General features: G+C 55.2%; 1 protein-coding gene and 1 pseudogene across 4 annotated transcripts in view; both read right to left on the bottom strand.

The window, feature by feature from the left end:
- Positions 1 to 571: 571 nt before the first annotated feature.
- CAPZB (capping actin protein of muscle Z-line subunit beta) overlaps positions 572 to 17,564 on the bottom strand; it is a 148,426-nt gene continuing 131,433 nt past the window's right edge. For 2 of the 4 annotated variants that reach the window (XM_045386946.3, XM_045386953.3), the window contains 4 exons: positions 6,901 to 6,966; positions 6,078 to 6,154; positions 4,540 to 4,652; positions 572 to 1,410 (listed from right to left, as the gene is read on the bottom strand). In XM_045386946.3, coding sequence (XP_045242881.1) covers positions 4,550 to 4,652; positions 6,078 to 6,154; positions 6,901 to 6,966 — 246 coding nt within the window. In that variant the 3' untranslated portion in view covers positions 572 to 1,410; positions 4,540 to 4,549. The remainder of the gene's footprint in view (positions 1,411 to 4,539; positions 4,653 to 6,077; positions 6,155 to 6,900; positions 6,967 to 17,564) is intronic. The other 2 variants (XM_065528905.2, XM_045386963.3) reach the window with 1 other exon arrangement.
- On the bottom strand, positions 13,311 to 16,017 carry LOC135967101 (uncharacterized; annotated as a pseudogene).

Genomic DNA, 17,564 nt, shown 5'->3' with positions numbered 1-17,564 from the left:
CGCCATTGCACTCCAGCCTGTGCAACAAGAGTGAAACTCTGTCTCAAAAAAAAAAAAAGGTGCTGCATCAGACCCAGGAGCCAGGGACCTCAAACAGATGGGCTGGCCAGGATGTGGAGCCCGCTGATTGGCCACGGACAGATGGGGGGTGGTATGGGCAGGGACTTTGAGATTTGCTTCAGATCTTCCCTGGGGCATTTTGGAGGGGAGAAGGCAGACTCTGGCTCTGTGCTCTGTGCGTCTTGGCTGAATTACTGCAAATGAGCCTCGGCTGCCTCGCATTTGCACTAGGCACAGTGGGAAGGCGGTGGGAGGCGTGTGGGGCAGCGCCAGAACACAGTGTTTGCTGGTGCCTGTGGCCTCCAACGGCGGAGAGCGGAAAGGGACAGGGACCCTGCACCTCATCACATGCCCGGTGTGTTTTCAGGGCGGCGGGGCCGGGGACCGGACACTTCCTTGCTGCTGTGAGCAGGGCCCACACACGTCCCCGCTTGGAGCCAGCGCGCAGCCACGGCCACACGCGCTTGGAAAGTGAGGCCGGCGAGAAGGAACACAGAAGGCCAGCGCTAACTGCGTCCCAGTTTCTTTTTTATTAATTTTTTTCTTTTTTTTTTTTTTTTTAAGTATGGAGGCTCAAGTATAAGATGTAGATTTTTTTAAGCTTTACAAAAAAACAAAATAAAACAAAAACCTCCTTTTGCATTCCATAGAAATTGACAGAAAAGCACCTGGCCGGAAGAGCGGAACTGTCGGCGGCCCCCCCCAGCCCCCACCCCGCGGCCTCCGTGGGACGGGCGAGTCTCCGCAGGACGGCACCGAGGGCCACCTCTGCTCCCAGAGCTGTCCCCTGTCCCCACGACCCCCAACCCCAAGCAACTCCCAAACACACACGGAATAAGATTTCCAGTTTTTCTTCTCTCTTTCACACACCACAGTTAGTTCATAAAATTTTTTTGTTTTACATTTTTTACACCAATGTAACAAAAAGGTGGGAGGGAAGGGAGGCTGGCAGACAGTGGATTTTATGCCTATAAATGGGGGGACGGGGAGGAAGACAGGGGGCCCGGGTGAACAAAAACCACATGGTCTCTATGGAAATGTGGAGAGAGCTGAGAGCGAGGTGTGGCGGAAGCAGGCTCGGAGCCGGAGGAGGGTGGCTATCGGCTTTATTCTCAGGGAGAGATGGCGCTGTGCAGTCAATGATGCAGCTGTTATGTGACCTGTCGGGGAGGGAAGGGACGAGGGGAGGGAGCAGAAAACGAGTTTTCTAAGAAAGGAATCTAACGAGTGCACGGCGTGTCTGGTTAGCATGAAGCAGAGGTTTAGCATTGCTGCTTTCTCTTCAAAGCCTCCACCAGGTCATTCTTCAGAGCTTCTTGTTTTGATTTGTCTGCAAAAGTCTGCACAGACCTGCAAGGGAGGAAAGGCGTTATCAACAGATTGAACAGGGATTGGTGAGGCGGTGGGGGCCTGGGGGCCACCATGCCAGTGCCTGGCTGGTTTGCTGCATGGACCCACCTCCCGGGGTGAGGCTCTGGGTCACTGGGCTGGGCATCTGCCCCTCTCAGAGAGGGGTGAAGGGGCACATGGCCGAGACCTGCACCCTCTGCACCTTGCCAGGCCCTGGGGGGGTGGCATATGCCTTACATGGACAGGTGCTCATCTCTGCCCCTGGCCGCCGGTGACCCGGCCATAGTCACTAGAACCCTAAGTTCACTCCTCTGTGTGTAGATCCCCATGTCACCCTAAGCCACAAGGTGGCTTCTGGGCTTCCAAGCACAATGGAACAAAGTCCCTCTGCTTCAGAACAGCTACCCTGGGTTGCTGGCTGGGGACTCAGGCCAGGGGCTAAGACGTGAGGGCTCTGGCGCCATGCGGGTTCCTCTAGAAAAGCTTCCCCCTTGCCCAGGCCCTGCCCAGCAGGAGAGCCTCATTCCTCACCCCACAAGTGCAAGGTGCAGCAGTTCTCCCAGCCCTGGCAGTGGGTAGGAACCAGTGTCTCTGTTTCTGAGCACACCGTGTTCAAGGCTCACGCAGCAGGTGCTTCAGGCCTCTGCTGTGAGGTACCACCCGCTGTTAACTTGGCCCAGAAAACCCCTCAGCCTGGACTGCAAAGGGCGGCACAGGAGAGCCAAGTGCCCCTGGGATCCCTGCTGTCAGATTCTGGATTTGTGGGGAAACGTTCAAGGTGACTGCATTCACATATGTGTGGGGACACTCATCAACAAAGCCAGAAACAATGAAGGCTTGTGGAGATTTCGTAGTCTACAAAACGCCTTTCACATATATTATCTCATTTAATTCTTACGGGCATCCTGGGGTAGTCTCAACTATCAACCCAGTCAGATGTGGTGGCTCAAGCCTATAATCCCAGCACTTTGGAAGGCCAAGGCGGGAGGATCATTTAAGGCCGGGAGTTCGAGACCAGCCTGGGCAACACAGTGAGACCCCATCTCTACAACAACAACAAAAAAGAGCAAAGTCAAGGCTTTAAAAAAAAAAAAAAAAAAAAAGCTATCAATCCAATTTACAGATCCGGAAACTGAGGCCCAGAGGAATGCCCGCTAGCAATTCTTTGATCATTTTGTCAAATTTACCCAACATATTGGTTAGGCAATGACTTCCTAAAAGTGGGTTTTATAACAGTTTAGAAGCAGTGGAAGGAGTGGGTAGAGGGCTGCCCAAGAGTGCTACGGAGGGTGCACTCAGCTGGACTCTCACGTTTGATTCACACCAGCCATGGGAAGGAAGAATCAGAAAAATCAGTCCCCAAATGCAAAAATGGGTAAATAGAAGTGAAGCAGGGCCCAGGAGAAGCAACAGCACCCAGATTGAGTTCCGGCTACTGAATCCCTACAAGTCACAGGAAGAGCCCTCAAAATACTCAGCAGGTGCCACAGACAAGACCTGGAAGCAAGCTGCATACAACTGAGAAAACTCCCAGGAGAAACGCGGACATTTGGTTCATGCTGGGGAACTACACGTTTCTGAGTATCTTCCCAGGACTGTCCCTGGCTCTGCAGCAGCCAAAGGCATCAGCCCTCATGACCCTCAGGCTCCAAATCTCAGCCGATTCCCCAGGGGCTTCTTGCCAAGCTCACAGCGGGAGGTCAACATGGCCAGCAGGAGATGCGGTGGGCAAAGCAGCAGCGCACAAGACCCCTAGCCTGGGTGGTCACTGGCTCTTCTGGGAAGGAAGAGCCAAGCCCATCAGGTCTTGGCTGGACTGCACAAAGGAGAAAGTTCCAGAGCCAGAATCAAGTTAGACACAGGAAGTTAGAAGTGAAATGGTGGAAGGCGGAAGGAGCAGGGGGCTCATTTAAGGGACAGAGCTTGGGAAGGTCACGGCCAAGCACCCTCGAATCAGCGCTTGGAGACAGAGCTCGCCTCTGTGGGAGGGAGGAGTCGTCCTAAGCAGACCTGGCTGTCAGGGTTTCTACGCCAGGACGCCCCCAGTGGGCGGCCAGGTAACTGCACCATCACAGTGTACCTTAAAAAGGGTTTTTTCTCAATGCCACGATGGAAATGCCTGATGGCCCCACTGTGAGGCTGACCGGAGTCTTGGGCCTTAAGTTGGCACACACAGACTAGACTGGTGCACTTAAGTCCCACGGCCTTGGAAAAGCAGCTCCGCCTGGTTTTCTAAGTGCCTGACCCCCACCTCCACCTTGGAAAGCCTGCTGCACCCCTTCTGGGGTGGGCCTTCAGTGTGGAGCCCCTGGACCTGGACTCTGCAGCCCCAGCTGGCAGGGTTCCAAATGCCTTCTTTTACAGACAAGTTTCCCTCCTGCTCTCCAGGGATGCTGCCTCCTTCCCTACATCTGGATCTGTCACAAGCTCAAGTCATGGTTCTTGGCCATTACCAACAAGCAAGACTATTTTCCTTTCCATCCGCAGAACCTGTTTAAAGGAACAGCTGCAGCTCGTTAGGGGCGGAAGGTTATGCTGGTTGAGGCCGAGTCTGCACTGGGCGTCCAGGCAGCTCCAGCAGAGCATCGGGGCCGGCCGGGGTGGAGTCCAGCCCTGACTCTGCCCTCCAACCCCAGAGACTCCGAGATCAGAGCGGAGGTCACCCCTTCCAAGCCAGCTAGCCCTGGACAGCCAATGTACCGCTGAGCAGGGGCTTATAAGGCTTCTAGGATCCCTGCACCAGCATCCAAGGCTCCTCTGAAGCATGGGGAGTGGACGGCACGCAGACCCCTGCCCTGGGGACAGTCAGGCCGGTGCACACAAGGGGCTGCTGCTGGAGAGGCAGCATCCGTCCCTTGGCCTGGGTTTTTTCAGAAGCAAAAGCCAAAAAATCAGCCGTCTTCCCCACACCCAACCTCCGCCCAGAGTGGAAAGCGCACACACGTGATAGGTGCCGTGTTACACGGGGCCGCGGCTACACGGGAATGCGGCTGCGCACCGGCCGGGAGCACACGTGGGGGTTAGTGGTGTTTTAAATGGCCGCGCAGCAGCAGCCGGACCGGCAGGGTCTCGGCGGGTTGGTGAGTCCTGTTTTAGTGGGGAGGGTCTCGCGGCTCTCAGGCAGGGTACCTGGATCGGCTTAATTATCAGGCTGGATGTAGATCTGGCGCTGGGTCAGCACTTGAGAGAGCTCCCTCTGCAACTGCTTAAACTTTTGGTTGTCAGGGATAGCATCAATAGATCTACAGAGAGTGTTCAAGATGAGTGGAGTGGGAGGGAAGAGAACCACGAGAAGCCAGGAACGCAGGGGGCCACAGCTGAGGAGGAAATTCAGGGAGACCCACGAGGCGGAAGGGGGGTGCCGCAGCGGCTCTGGGCTGTAGAGTGGTATCACCGCTGCAGAGGCCCACGCTGGCGGTGGCCGTGGTTTTCAGGGGCTCGCCACCACCACCCATAGGCTCTTCCGCTTCTCTCCCCCACTTCCCAGCCACTGCCTGGGGACTGTGTAGGTTGGCTGGGCGGGAAAGTGCGTTTGGTGTATTGGGCAGTGGCTGCAGGTGGCAGGCCTAACACCAGGGACCACTGGGCTCTGACCCTGTCACAGGTCATGAAGACCAAACCTCCCCCAGGTGGGCAGGAGATCAGAAGACCAGGGTCCAAAGAGGAGGACTCCTCTGTTTTAAAACTGTAAAGCAGGCGACTGAAATCTGTCACCCACCCCAGTCCATGAGCTGGTGCAGCAACAGAACTGCAACCTGCCTCTCCTCTGGGCTGGGCTGTGAGAGCTATGTCACGGCAGTGGGTGAGAGGGCTGGCTGCTAAGGGCATAGCATGGCCCGACTCACATGGTGCTGCTGGACTGCAGAGCGTGTTCTAGATTCACCATCTCAGCCGACCCTGCCTCCTCCATCGGACAAGGGCCTCTTTGAGGAGTGCCAGAGGCCACACAGCTCAGGATGACAGAGCTTAGGGGAGATCCCAGCCTCCTGACTCCAAGGCCAGTGCTCACTCCACAGCTGTCTACTGCCCCCAGCTGGGCTCTGGCCTCATGTCAGAGGCCTGCCTCCTGCTCTGTCCACCATGGACCTGGAGGGTCCAGAGAGCCCCCAGCTTTTGTTCAGGCTGACACTGCAGAGACGAGGGCACGAGGTGGGTGGGACAGTGCAGGACACTGGCCACTGGTAGCAGAGCCCTGGCAGAGGACGTCAGAGAGGCTGGGGGCCCCCTGAGAAGGCCCGGGCTGAGGGCCCTGCCTGCACATTGTGCTCTGCTGTCTCGGAAAGCAGGCCAGCCAGAGGCGGCCGGGCTGCCTGGGATGTAGTGTCATGGCTCCCCTAGGCCCAGGCTGGAGGGGCTGGGCAGATTTTTGAGTGGGGACTGACAAACTGCAGGGCTGAGGAGGCTCTGGGGGCAAGGGTACCAATGGCTGCTAGGGTGAACGTGCCCCAGAAAACGGTACAGGTAGGGACCGACAGCTGCTACTGAGAGTGCAGATGACACACCAGGACTTTACTTTCCAAAATCACCATCATGATCATCCTAGAAGAGGGGCACTGCAGCCTGAAAATGAGAAAACCGAGGCCCAAGACCACACAGCTAGTAACTGGCAGAGCCAGGGTTCAAACCCCTCTTTCTGCTTCTAAAGCGTGTGCTTTCTGGTACATTACCTCAGCCCATTGACGATATCCTTTGTTTTTCCAAAGTAGATCTCGTTCAGCGTACTTCTGATTTTATTTTCCATGTCCTGGAAGGGAGGTCGGTCAGCGCCTTGGCAAACGGTCAGGAACCCTGAGGCCAACGCCCTCTCTCCACCCGCCAGCCCTGCAGTCCCCACTATGGCCACTGGAGGGCAGCACACACCTGCTCTGGGGCACGGGTGAGCGGGCTCCAGGCTGCCAAGACCCCACCTGCCATCTGTGCTCCAGGCGCCTTCCCGTCCTCAGGAAGGGAGGAAGCCAGTACCCAGGTATTGGCGGCCAACTCTGCCCATGCCTGGGAGCTGGTCTAAACCACATCACCGCCCCTCAGACTCCCCACTAATTTTGTGAACAATTCTGTGAAACCGGAGAGCACCTCCCTGCCTTCCCAAACAACGTGGTGACAGGAGGGCCAAGGCAGCCGCAACTGAAGCCACTCCAGGGCCCACTGGCATTTCTGGCATCTGCTTCCTCTCCCAGCGCAGGGCCCTGTTCACACCCAGGCGATCAGGGGAGACAAGACCTAGTGCGCCCCAGAGCCAGCGCCTGAGCAGAGTCTTCTGGGAGCCCGGGTCGGGGGGGGAGCAGGAGGTGGCCCTGAAGCCACAGCCTGCTGGCATCCAAATCAGAGGCTCCGAAAATATGAGGCCAGGGCAAAATCCAAGCAGCGCTCTGCCGGCTGCTGTGGAGCTGGGAGAAAGCAGCAGAGAAGGAGGCCAGCACAGCGGTGCCGGGGGTGCAGTGTCACTGCCGTGGGCCAACACAGGAGCCAGCCAGAGCCCCGGCCACTCACCTCTACCAGGCGCCCGATGTTGGCTATGTGTGGGGAGCAGTCACCCACAGTTTCATCTTTCTCCATCTGCAAAAGACAGAAACATTCCAAGTCAGAGAAAGCCGGGGCTTTCTGAGAACGGCAGACAGCCCAGCCCATCTCCACGGTCTGCAAAGAGCCTATTGTTCCCACCGTGGAGCCAGCTGCAGGTATGACAAGGCCACTTTTGCAGCCTGGGAACTGAAGCACAAACCGACTTCAGTTTCAGACCATGAAGAGCCCAGCCGGCAGAAGCCCAGGGCCCCCACTTTCAAGGGAGAAGATTTTGCTGCTGCCCATGGTAGAGCAGGCAGATGCCCAGAGCCACAGCAGGGAGGGCAAAGGCAGAGGCTCTTGACAGACACCGGCTCACCCGAGCCAACTGGAGAAGACTCGCTCGGTTTGTCTTCAGGCCTCTACTGGCAGGCCCAGGCCAGGCCGTCCACCCTGGGTTCAGGGCCTGACACTGCAGGGGAAGCTCCCGGGCTGCTGCTGCGCCCTGACGCTCCCGAATGGTGGCTTTGGGGTGCCATCTGCTGCGGTCTCGCGGGGAAGGACAGACAACCTCTGACGGAGACTCCAGGCCACAGGGATTTAGTGGCTCACCCTAGTCATGCAGGTGGCAATGGCAGAGCCTGGGTTAAACCCTTCCTCGCGCCAGGGCCCGTTTGTTCTACTCTGTGAGGGGAGTTTGAGCGAGAGTCTCAATACAGACTGAGGTGATGAGGGGGGCGGCAGCACTCAAGCCCCATCTCCTCTTCCCACGCCCAGGAAGAACTGGCTCTGACCCAATCATCTCCACTTGGAGGAGGGAGGAAATGGAGGCAGGTTAGGGAAGAAGGAATTCGGCACTTTCCCTCCAATTTTTTCTTATCTGAAGCCTTATTTCCCTGACAAGAATATAAATTCTTTAAGGAGAGATGTGCCTGTCTCATAACTCACAGGGTGCCTGGAAGAGTGCTAGGCACATAAATGCTCAATGTTACTACACTGAAAGTAAGAATCTGTAGCTACCATGACTGATGTTGAAATAAAATGTGGAAGCTGAAATAAAGAAAGAAAGAGGAAGAAAAGAACAGCATCAGAAAGGGTAGAGTTCAAAATGAGTTCAGGCCCATAGAAGAAAAACCAGCAAAAGGCGGGTTCCTCTCTTTGGAACCAGGAGACGGGTGGAGGCTGGGGGGAGATCCCGTCTCAGAGGGTACGGCTCTGTTGCTTCTCACCTATTTCTACTTCTCCTCATCAGGGAGATCGACTTTCAGGCTGCGAAAGGTGGAACCAACCTGGTTAAGGGGGTGAGCAGAGGGCAGGAAAGAACCAAGTCACTTTAAACAATCAGGCTTGCAGGGTCGGGGCAGACCTGACCTGTGACTGCAATCTTTGACACTGGGGGGCGGCAGTGGCTGACCTGACTTTTGTCTATTTTTTTTGTTTTTTTCTTTTTGAGATGGAGTTTCACTCTTGTTGCCCAGGCTGGAGCGCAATGGCACAATCTCGGCTCACTGCAACCTCTGCCTCCCCGGTTCAAGTGATTCTCCTGCCACAGCCTCCCTAGTAGCTGGGATTACAGGTGCCCGCCAACACGCCTGGCTTTCCTTTTTTTTTTTTTTTTTTTTTTTTTTTTTGTATTTTTAGTAGAGATGGGGTTTTGCCATGTTGGCCAGGCTGGTCTTGAACTTCTGACCTCAGGTGATACACCTGCCTCGGCCTCCCAAAGTGCTGGGATTACAGGTGTGAGCCACTGCACCTGGCCGACCCGACTTTTGTCAAAAAAGGAAGAATGGCCTCTGCAAGGAAATGCTAGCTTGAAACTGATCCAGACAACAATTTTTGATGGGATCATTAAAATTATCTGCTGGCACATTTTAAAGTCAGAGATCACGAGGAGCCAGCCAGGCTCACTATGAACAAGCCCTGCACGAGAATACTTCTTTTCCTGTTTTGGTGGGGATGCTGGGCTGGAAGAAAACACAACTACTTAAATAGGGTTGCATCCTTCTGGCAAGTTCTCGTCTACCATCCTGCACCTGTGGCTGAGAGGAAGGGGAGGATGGAGCCTCTGCCGATAGGGGTGGGGACCCGGCCACAGTTCCACAGCCCCGTCGCCCACCCCTGCCCACTCCCCTCCACACCTGGTCAGGGTCAGCTCACTGCCATACCGACCCACCAAAAATAGAATGATTTGTGCACTGCATATATTATGGGGCACCCTGTGGCAGTCTTTGCATGCCCTTGGTCAACTTGTTTGTCCAGGACTTAAGTAAAGGCCCGGCTGAGAGAATGACCAGCTTCCTATCGACTGTGTCAAGGGTTTAGATGGTCACAGGGTTAATACAGAACCCGGAAACCTGGGCTAGCTACAGAAGGAAACTGAAGCTTAAAGATGCAAGAATCACTGTTAGATTCCAATGCCTTTGCTCTTCCTACTTCACCATGCCAGTTAAATGTGCCGGGGCAAATTCAAGTCAGATATTTAGGCTTAAGGGTGCATTTCAGGCCGGGTGCGGTGGCTCAAGCCTGTAATCCCAGCACTTTGGGAGGCCGAGACGGGCGGATCACGAGGTCAGGAGATCGATACCATCCTGGCTAACACGGTGAAACCCCGTCTCTACTAAAAATACAAAAACTTAGCCGGGCGAGGTGGCGGGCGCCTGTAGTCCCAGCTACTCAGGAGGCTGAGGCGGGAGAATGGCGTAAACCCGGGAGGCGGAGCTTGCAGTGAGCTGAGATCCGGCCACTGCACTCCAGCCTGGGTGACAGAGCGAGACTCCGTCTCAAAAAAAAAAAAAAGGGTGCATTTCATGGAGTACAAAATGGGGAACTGCTGACCTGCAAACATTTCCTATGAAGAGACTTGTGGTTTTTAGAGAATCTCAAGCTTGACAAGACGAGATGTGGCTACTAGGAAAGCTTTGGCGCAACTTGAAGGTGCATCAATGACAGTATTCCTTGTGCCCAGATAAGGGGAGGTGTTCCCATCCCATCGCATGATGAAGACGCTGCAGCTGCCAGGCCCCACCGCTTGCGTGAGAAGGCAGTGGTTCCCCTCTGTTCTGTCCTGGCCTGGCTACATCTGCAGGGCTGGATTCAGTTTAGGGCATTTTTTTTTTTTTTTTTTTTTTTGAGACGGAGTCTCACGCTGTTGCCCAGGCTGGAGAGCAGTGGCGCGATCTCAGCTCACTGCAAGCTCCGCCTCCCGGGTTCACACCATTCTCCTGCCTCAGCCTCCCGAGTAGCTGGGACTACAGGCGCCCGCCACCTCGCCCGGCTAATTTTTTGTATTTTTAGTAGAGACGGGGTTTCACCGTGGTCTCGATCTCCTGACCTTGTGATCCGCCCGCCTCGGCCTCCCAAAGTGCTGGGATTACAGGCGTGAGCCACCGCGCCCGGCCTTTTTTTTTTTTTTTTTAAAGAGACGAGGTCTTGCTACGTTGCCCAGGCTGGACAGGAACTCCTGCAATCCCCCACACAGCTGGAACTAGAGGCGCGTGCCACTGTATCCTGCTAAGGCACTGGGTTTTAAAAGTTTTGAATGAGTTAGAGTTCATCTGCTTAAAAGGTCTGAACACCCTGACACCAAGAAATGGAAAAGAACTAGGGCTATCCAGGTCTCGGGGGGGCACGGGGGAGATGTGTGTGGGTTAGGGGAGACCCAAGAGAATCTGGCAGGGCTCTGAAGGCCTGCTGTCTTCCGGGAGAACAGATCCAGCCTATGTCACTGCAGATGGCAGAGGGGGACCGAGCAGTGAGAGAACATCATGGCTCATTGGGCTAGACTCGGTCTGTTCTGATAGAGCTGTCCCTGACAGGCATCTGCTCACAAAGTAATGTGGTCCAGGAGACCGACGAGTCTGAGAAAGCGGATGGCATCTGACAAGGAGGGGGTCTAGGTGAGGGCAACAGTCCAGAACCTGCTGCCTCCCAAGTCATAACAGTAAATCTCTGCAGAAAAACAGACACCTGGATCTGGCAAGACTGTTTTGCTGAGGACTAGTGGAAAAGAGGGAGAGAAATGCTAGAAAGACCGGCTTCTCTGCTCCCACCTGTCCTGGCACACTCTGGTGAGTCATCCTGAGGAATCTCGACCCTCAGACTCCAGGAGGTCTCCATAAAACAGGAGTAGTGAGTGCCCATGAACTTCAGACTGACAGTTCTCATTTCGGGTCTAATAAACAAGCCACCCGTGGCAGCACTGGAGTGTCTGCTGGAACATCATCTTTATCTGCCACTAGCAAAACCCTGGTGCCAAGATGATGGGGTGGGCTGTCTGCTGAACAGGAGCTGGGGCGCACCCTCAGGAGGGAGGGGGCTCCATCCACCCATCTTCAAAAAGAACTTTGCCTGCCGGCCCCCGGGGACCGTGTGCTCTCCCCGACGTGGAGGTGGTTACTGTGCCCAGGCTCAGGGCTGGGTGGAGTCAGCTCTGCGGGCAGGGAAGCCTGGGGGTCGGATGGAAATGAATGAGGTCCTTCCAGCAAATCAGAGTCTCTCCTCCTCCCCAGCTCCATGTGGACGGCAGCTTCCCGGCCACCCTAGGGAAGGAATGAGGGTTTGGGGCTCACTGTGGGCCCCATTTTAAATGGGCACCAACAGCCCAAAGTGAGGCCTGGGCCGTCGGCAAAGGTCCTGGGTCATCTGGGCAAGTCCAGTCACATCAGCAATTTGGCCTCTTCGTTCCTATCTTTGTGTTTCAGAATCAAGAGCCACCTTCCAACAAACAGGCCAAACCCCATGGCCACCAAAGGTAGAAGAGGTTGGGTGGAGAAGGCTTGCAGTGTGCAGCACTGTCCCCAGGAGCGGACTGATTCCCCAGAACACAGCGGGCCTCAGCCTGTGGTAGAGAGGCTGAGCCCACGTAAATGGCCATGCAGGGGCTGGGGACGGAAGGAGAAAGGCACCTGGGGAGTGAGGGGCACAGGGCTCAGCGCACCCGGCCATATTTCCACAGCCCCCTCACCCACCCCTGCTCACTCCCCTCCACACCTGGTCAGGGTCAGCTCGCTGGCAATACCAACCCACCAAAAATAGAACCATTTGTGCACTGCATATATTATTACATCCTTATAAAAGTGGCTGCCAGAAGGAAAACATTTTTATGTGCTGTGGCTGCACAGATGTTCCACAAGGTGGTTCCAATGGAGTTTGAAGCCAGAGCCTGACCCGCGTGTCCCCAGCAGGCACCTCTCCCCCTCCCCATGGCCCTAACACAGGCAAGCATTTGGAAGCCGGAAGCCTTTCCCCCAGAGGGGCTATATTACACCTCCCACTGCCACGCGGCATCTTCTAGCAGGACCCAGAGGGCACAGCCCTAAGGCGTGGGCCCCACTCAACAGCTCTGAGGCCGCCCAGCTCCTGTGCTACAGCCCGAGAGGAAAGGGCCTGGACCAGGCCTCCGTTTCCTTGCCTTCACCTCGCACTAAATAAACAAATGTACACAAAAGGCCTAGAGCGGGGCCTGCCAGAATGGCAGCTCTCGCCGACTGTCAAAGCACAGCCCCATCCCCAGGCCTTTTCTGGCCTCTGGCGTCCTCCTGGTCACCACACTGTGCTGTGGGTCGGAGGCCAGGAGCCGGTGTGCAGCCAGGCCAGACGATGGTGGTCAGACGGCCTCCCAGGGAAAGTTAGGGTTGCCCAGGTTAGGAAAATTTTGAATCTAGAATTGTACATGTTCTAAAAGTCTCTCCTTGCAAGACATGTGGCAGTAGCAGTAAAAGCTATTGTTTGTATTTTTATTTTTGAGACAGGGTCTAGTTGTGTTGCCCAGGCTGGAGTGCAGTGTTGTTATCACGGCACACTGCAACTTCTGCCTCCCAGGTTCAGGCCATCCTCCCACCTCAGCCTCCTGAGTAGCTGGGACTACAGGTACATGCTGCCTCACCTGGCTAATTTCTGTATTTTTTGTAGAGACGGGGTCTTACTTTGTTGCCCAGGCTGGTCTCAAACTCTTGAGCTCAAGTGATCTGCCCGCCTTGGCCTCCCAGTATTGGGATTACAGGCATGAGTCACTGCGCCTGGCAAAGTTATTATTTATTGAGCATAAAACTGTGTGTAAAAATAGTTTTTTATTTCTACTTTACAATGATCTTTCCTTTATTTTTGAGATGGAGTCTCGCTCTGTCACCCAGGATGGAGTGTAGTGAGGCGATCTCAGCTCACTGCAACCTCTGCCTCCCGGGTTCAAGAGATTCTCCTGCCTTAGCCTCCTGAGTAGCTGGGATTACAGGTGTGCGCCACCACGCCCAGCTAATTTTTGTATTTTTAGTAGAGATGGGGTTTCACCATGTTGGTCAGGCTGATCTTGAACTCTTGACCTCGTGATCCACCTGCCTCGTGATATACCTGCCTCAGCCTCCCAAAGTGCTGAGATTACAGGCATGAGCCACTGCGCCCAGTTTTTTTTTTTTTTAATAAAATTTGTTTATTACGTTTTTTAGAGATAGGGTCTTGCTCTGCTGTCCAGGCTGGAAAGCAACGGTGCAATCATAGCTCACTATAACCTCAAACTCCTGGGCTCAAGTGATCCTCCCATCTCTGCCTCCCAAGAAGCTGGGACCACAGGTGCCGCCCCACCCGGATAACTTTTTGGTTTTTTGGGAGGGGGGAAGGGGTGGGGAGCAGGGCAACTGTTGTCCAGGTTGATCTCGAACCCCAGGCCAAGCAATCTTCTTGCCTCAGCCTCTCAAAGTGCTGGAACTATTATCTTTGAAAATGAGCACTATCAACACTGAGCTTCAAAGAGGGGGAGGTCTGTCTAGGCCACAGAGCTGGAAAGTTCCCGGGTTAGGATCTGAACCAAGGTCTGGGTGATCCTGAAACCTGCTTCCTTTTATGAGATCTCTCTGCTGGCTCAATTTCATCTACATCTTTTACTAGAAAACTGAAGGACAAACCACAATCCAGGGCTCAGAAAACCTGAGCAGGGTCCATCCCTGCCTCAGCCACCTCCCGCCAGGGATCTCCAGTCCCTTCCTCTCCTGTTTCTGTCCTTCATAGCATGGGATGGTTGTGGGGAGCCTGTCGCAGGCCAGCTTTCCTTCTCAGCCAGGCGCTGGTCACTCCACCCCAGGTCATCTGACAAAAACCCAGCCGCCCCTCGAAGCTGTGCTGCTCAAGCATCTCCACCCCCAAACCCAGGCAACCCCACGGGACACGAGGAGCATGTGTGCAGCTGCAGCCAGGCCTCCCCAGCGAGCGTGCACTCCTGGAACTGCCAAGCTGGGCCCAGCCCACCCTTTGTTCCCTGCATCTGGAAGGGCAATGGGCTTCTTCCCTGTGACAAAAATATACTGCCTGGCCTGACTGCCAAACACGAGTCAAAGAGGATGTTCCTGCTAGGATACACAGGCAAGTGCCTGCCGGGGTTTTACTGCCTCAAGATATATTGGGGGTGTCTACTGCTGAGTGGGGAGAGAGGGCTCACTAGCCAATGACCCGCCTGATCTCCCCACTCAACAAAACATTCCACCTTCATTTCTAAATACTTAGAAGCTGAGAAAATATCAAACGAACATCTGCAGGCCCTTCCCCGGATGGGAAACCTTCGATCTCTTTCCAGAGATTTACAGTTTCGCCTCTTTCCCACGTCTCTGCTGTCACACAGAAGTGACCTCTCAGTACAACTTCCTCTGCAACCTTTTTTCACTTGCTCTACAACCCTCCCACGGGGGCCCACGTGGCAGTGTGCTAGCGGGCACCTTCTGCCCGCCTTTCCTCACATGCATCCGCAAGTCTTGGCAGGAAGGTATGATCTGGCTGGCTTGCGGCTCACCTTCTCTCCGACAGTCCCACTGCCGCGGGAATCTGCTAGAAGACTAGCTATTTACCTTGTCTTCCAGTTGACGTCCCTGAGAAACATCTTTTGGTGGTTGGAGGTGGGAGAAATAAAAGGTAAAATGACGGATGCAGGGCTGGGTGGAGGGAGCGCCGCCTGGTCTGGCTGTGGTCTGGCTGGGGGGCAGGCGCAGCTCAGGCCCTCCACCTCTGTCACACGTGCCCAGGAGAGTGGCGCTCTGCCCCGGTCACTGGCCTACCATCAGCCACCTACACTGGGATATGAGTGGGCCCAGGGCATACCCTCATGTGCCCATGGAAGGGACCCCTGCGAGATGCCAGCAAGCCGAAGCTGGCAGCCTTCTCCAGATGGGCCGTGGGAAACAGGAAGACGAGGGTGCCCCCAGGACCACACACACGGAAGGGCAGCTACTGCTGCCGGGGTGAGGCAGGCTGGGCCACAGGACCCTGGGAAAGCTGGGGACCCACGGGGCCTTGCTGATGGTGCTGATGCTGGCTGGGATGGCTCTTGGGGCTAGGGCCTGGCACTGTGGGCCTGGGGAGATGGCTCCAAAACCAAGTAGCTTTCCTTCCTGACATGTGGGGCAAGGGCATGTGAGCGTGGGTGACCTGGATGAGGCCAAGTTTCCAGAGGAAAAAACTCAGGTCCAGGTTGCTGTGAGGACTGTGTAAGGAGGAACTCGAGTGAGGGGGCTCTCATCTGACGCCCATCTCACATCTTGGTCGTCCAGCCCCTGCCCACTCCACTCCAGAATGCCTCCCAGCCTGCCCTTCTTCCCCTGCCCTTCTCCGTTTCTGCCCTTGCCACCTCCTGCCTCAGATGGACGCTAGCTTCTTCACTGACCTCTCTGCTGCAGGGCTGTCCCCTCCAACCCTCCCAGGGTTGCCTGATCCAGGCCCTTGTCGTCTCTCTCCTGGATGACTCTAACAGCTTCCCTCTGACCACCCATCCCCCAAGCCCACGGACAGAACCACCTTCTGGAAACGCAGATCCCATCAGATCACTGGACTCCCTAGAAACCTCAAAGCCCTCCTGACAGCCTCTAGCAGTGAATGCACCCCAGTGGCCAAGTGGCCTCCAGCAGGAGACCATCCTGAAAGACAAAGGCACACCTGCAAGAGGGGCCCAGAGGGCAGCACTGCTCAGCACACGCCTAGGGAGCCCTGGCCCCATGTGGGGCTCTGCCGGGTCGGTCCCGTTTGCGGGGTCTGCTTGCTTCTGAGGCCACAGGTCCACTGCAGCGGTCCACTGCAGCTGCCCACGCCGGCTGCTGAGACAGTGTGCTGTCTACACCGAGCTGACTGCTCCATGCACTTCCATCTGACAGCTTATTTAGCAGTCGCCGAATGGCAGGCACAGAGGATGAATCGAGACCACAACAGCTGTGGTGTGGTAGAAAGTAGCATATTTTTTTTCTCACCAAGCAAATCTGGGTTCACATCCTGGCTTTGCTTCTTACTGGTTAAGTTATATGGGCAAATTATTTAAGTTTGAACCTCAGTTTCCTCACCTGTTAAACGAGAATAACCTGACCTTGGTCACGATCTAATCCAAGGGGACAGCTTGCAAACCATGCGTGTTCATGCTACCACCGATCCACTCACCTCTCCCGGAACCCTTCGCCTCCCACCCAAGCAAGCATAGGCATTCTTCCAAGGCTCCTCTGGGACCCGTAGCCAAGCTCTGCAACCCTCACTTCCCCTGTTTGCTCAGAAACTGTGCATCATTAACTTAGATTTGTCTACCTCGTTGCAATCCCTCCCTCTTCTGCAGTTACTTACATTGGAACCCAGCCCCAGCTTTAATGCACCTCAAATGAATGAGGTGATCAGCCGTTAGAATGATGGCAGAGCATGAATTTCCTCATTAAAGCCCCTAGAGCAAAAGGCAATGCAAACAAGGTCCGAAGCCCTGGCCAAGGTGTGCTGAGGACAGGCACTCATCAGGCCTGGGTTGAGCTTGGCAGGAGACACTGCTCACGGCAAGCCGGAACCAGACTCTGGCCATGGGCTGACAGCTTTGATTTAAACTATTAGGAAGGCTGAGGATTAAATATTTGTCCAGGTCACTGTAAACCGGGTGGAATTATCAACAGCCTGGAGTGGTAAGTGATGCAGGAAGCAGTCTCTGGATACAGATTCAGGATTTTCCACCCACTCCCCAGGTGGCAGGATGTGGGAGAGTCAGGCTGCAGGGGAGCTGGCTGTCTGGGGATTTGGCTGCTCCTCCCCAGCTAATGGCCCCTGGAAGATAGGAGTCCACTTCCATGCAAAAAGGCTAACCACCACCCCCTCCCCCCCGCCCTGTCAGCACTAGTGAGTAGTTCCGGGATGGGACCGCGATATCCCTGCTCAGACGCCAAAAAGAGGACCCCAACATCCCTTCTGGCCTCCAGCCCCTCGGACACAAGAGAGGCAGCGGAGCTTCTATAGGTGGAGGGAGGCTCCCAGGCATGATGGCTGACATTCACCTTGCATCACCAATTTTTTTTTTTTTTTTTTTTTGAGACGGAGTCTCGCTCTGTAGCCCGGGCTGGAGTGCAGTGGCCGGATCTCAGCTCACTGCAAGCTCCGCCTCCCAGGTTTACGCCATTCTCCTGCCTCAGCCTCCCAAGTAGCTGGGACTACAGGCGCCCGCCACCTCGTCCAGCTAGTTTTTTGTATTTTTTAGTAGAGACGGGGTTTCACGGTGTTCGCCAGGATGGTCTCGATCTCCTGACCTCGTGATCCACCCGTCTCGGCCTCCCAAAGTGCTGGGATTACAGGCTTGAGCCACCGCGCCCGGCCTGCATCACTATTTTTTAAAAGTATGTAGGTGTTGTTGTAACTAGTAGAATACAAATTCACTTAGAAGA

Source organism: Macaca fascicularis, chromosome 1, assembly GCF_037993035.2.
Source record: "Macaca fascicularis isolate 582-1 chromosome 1, T2T-MFA8v1.1".
Lineage (NCBI taxonomy): Eukaryota > Metazoa > Chordata > Mammalia > Primates > Cercopithecidae > Macaca > Macaca fascicularis.
This window is presented reverse-complemented; position numbering and strand designations above follow the sequence as displayed.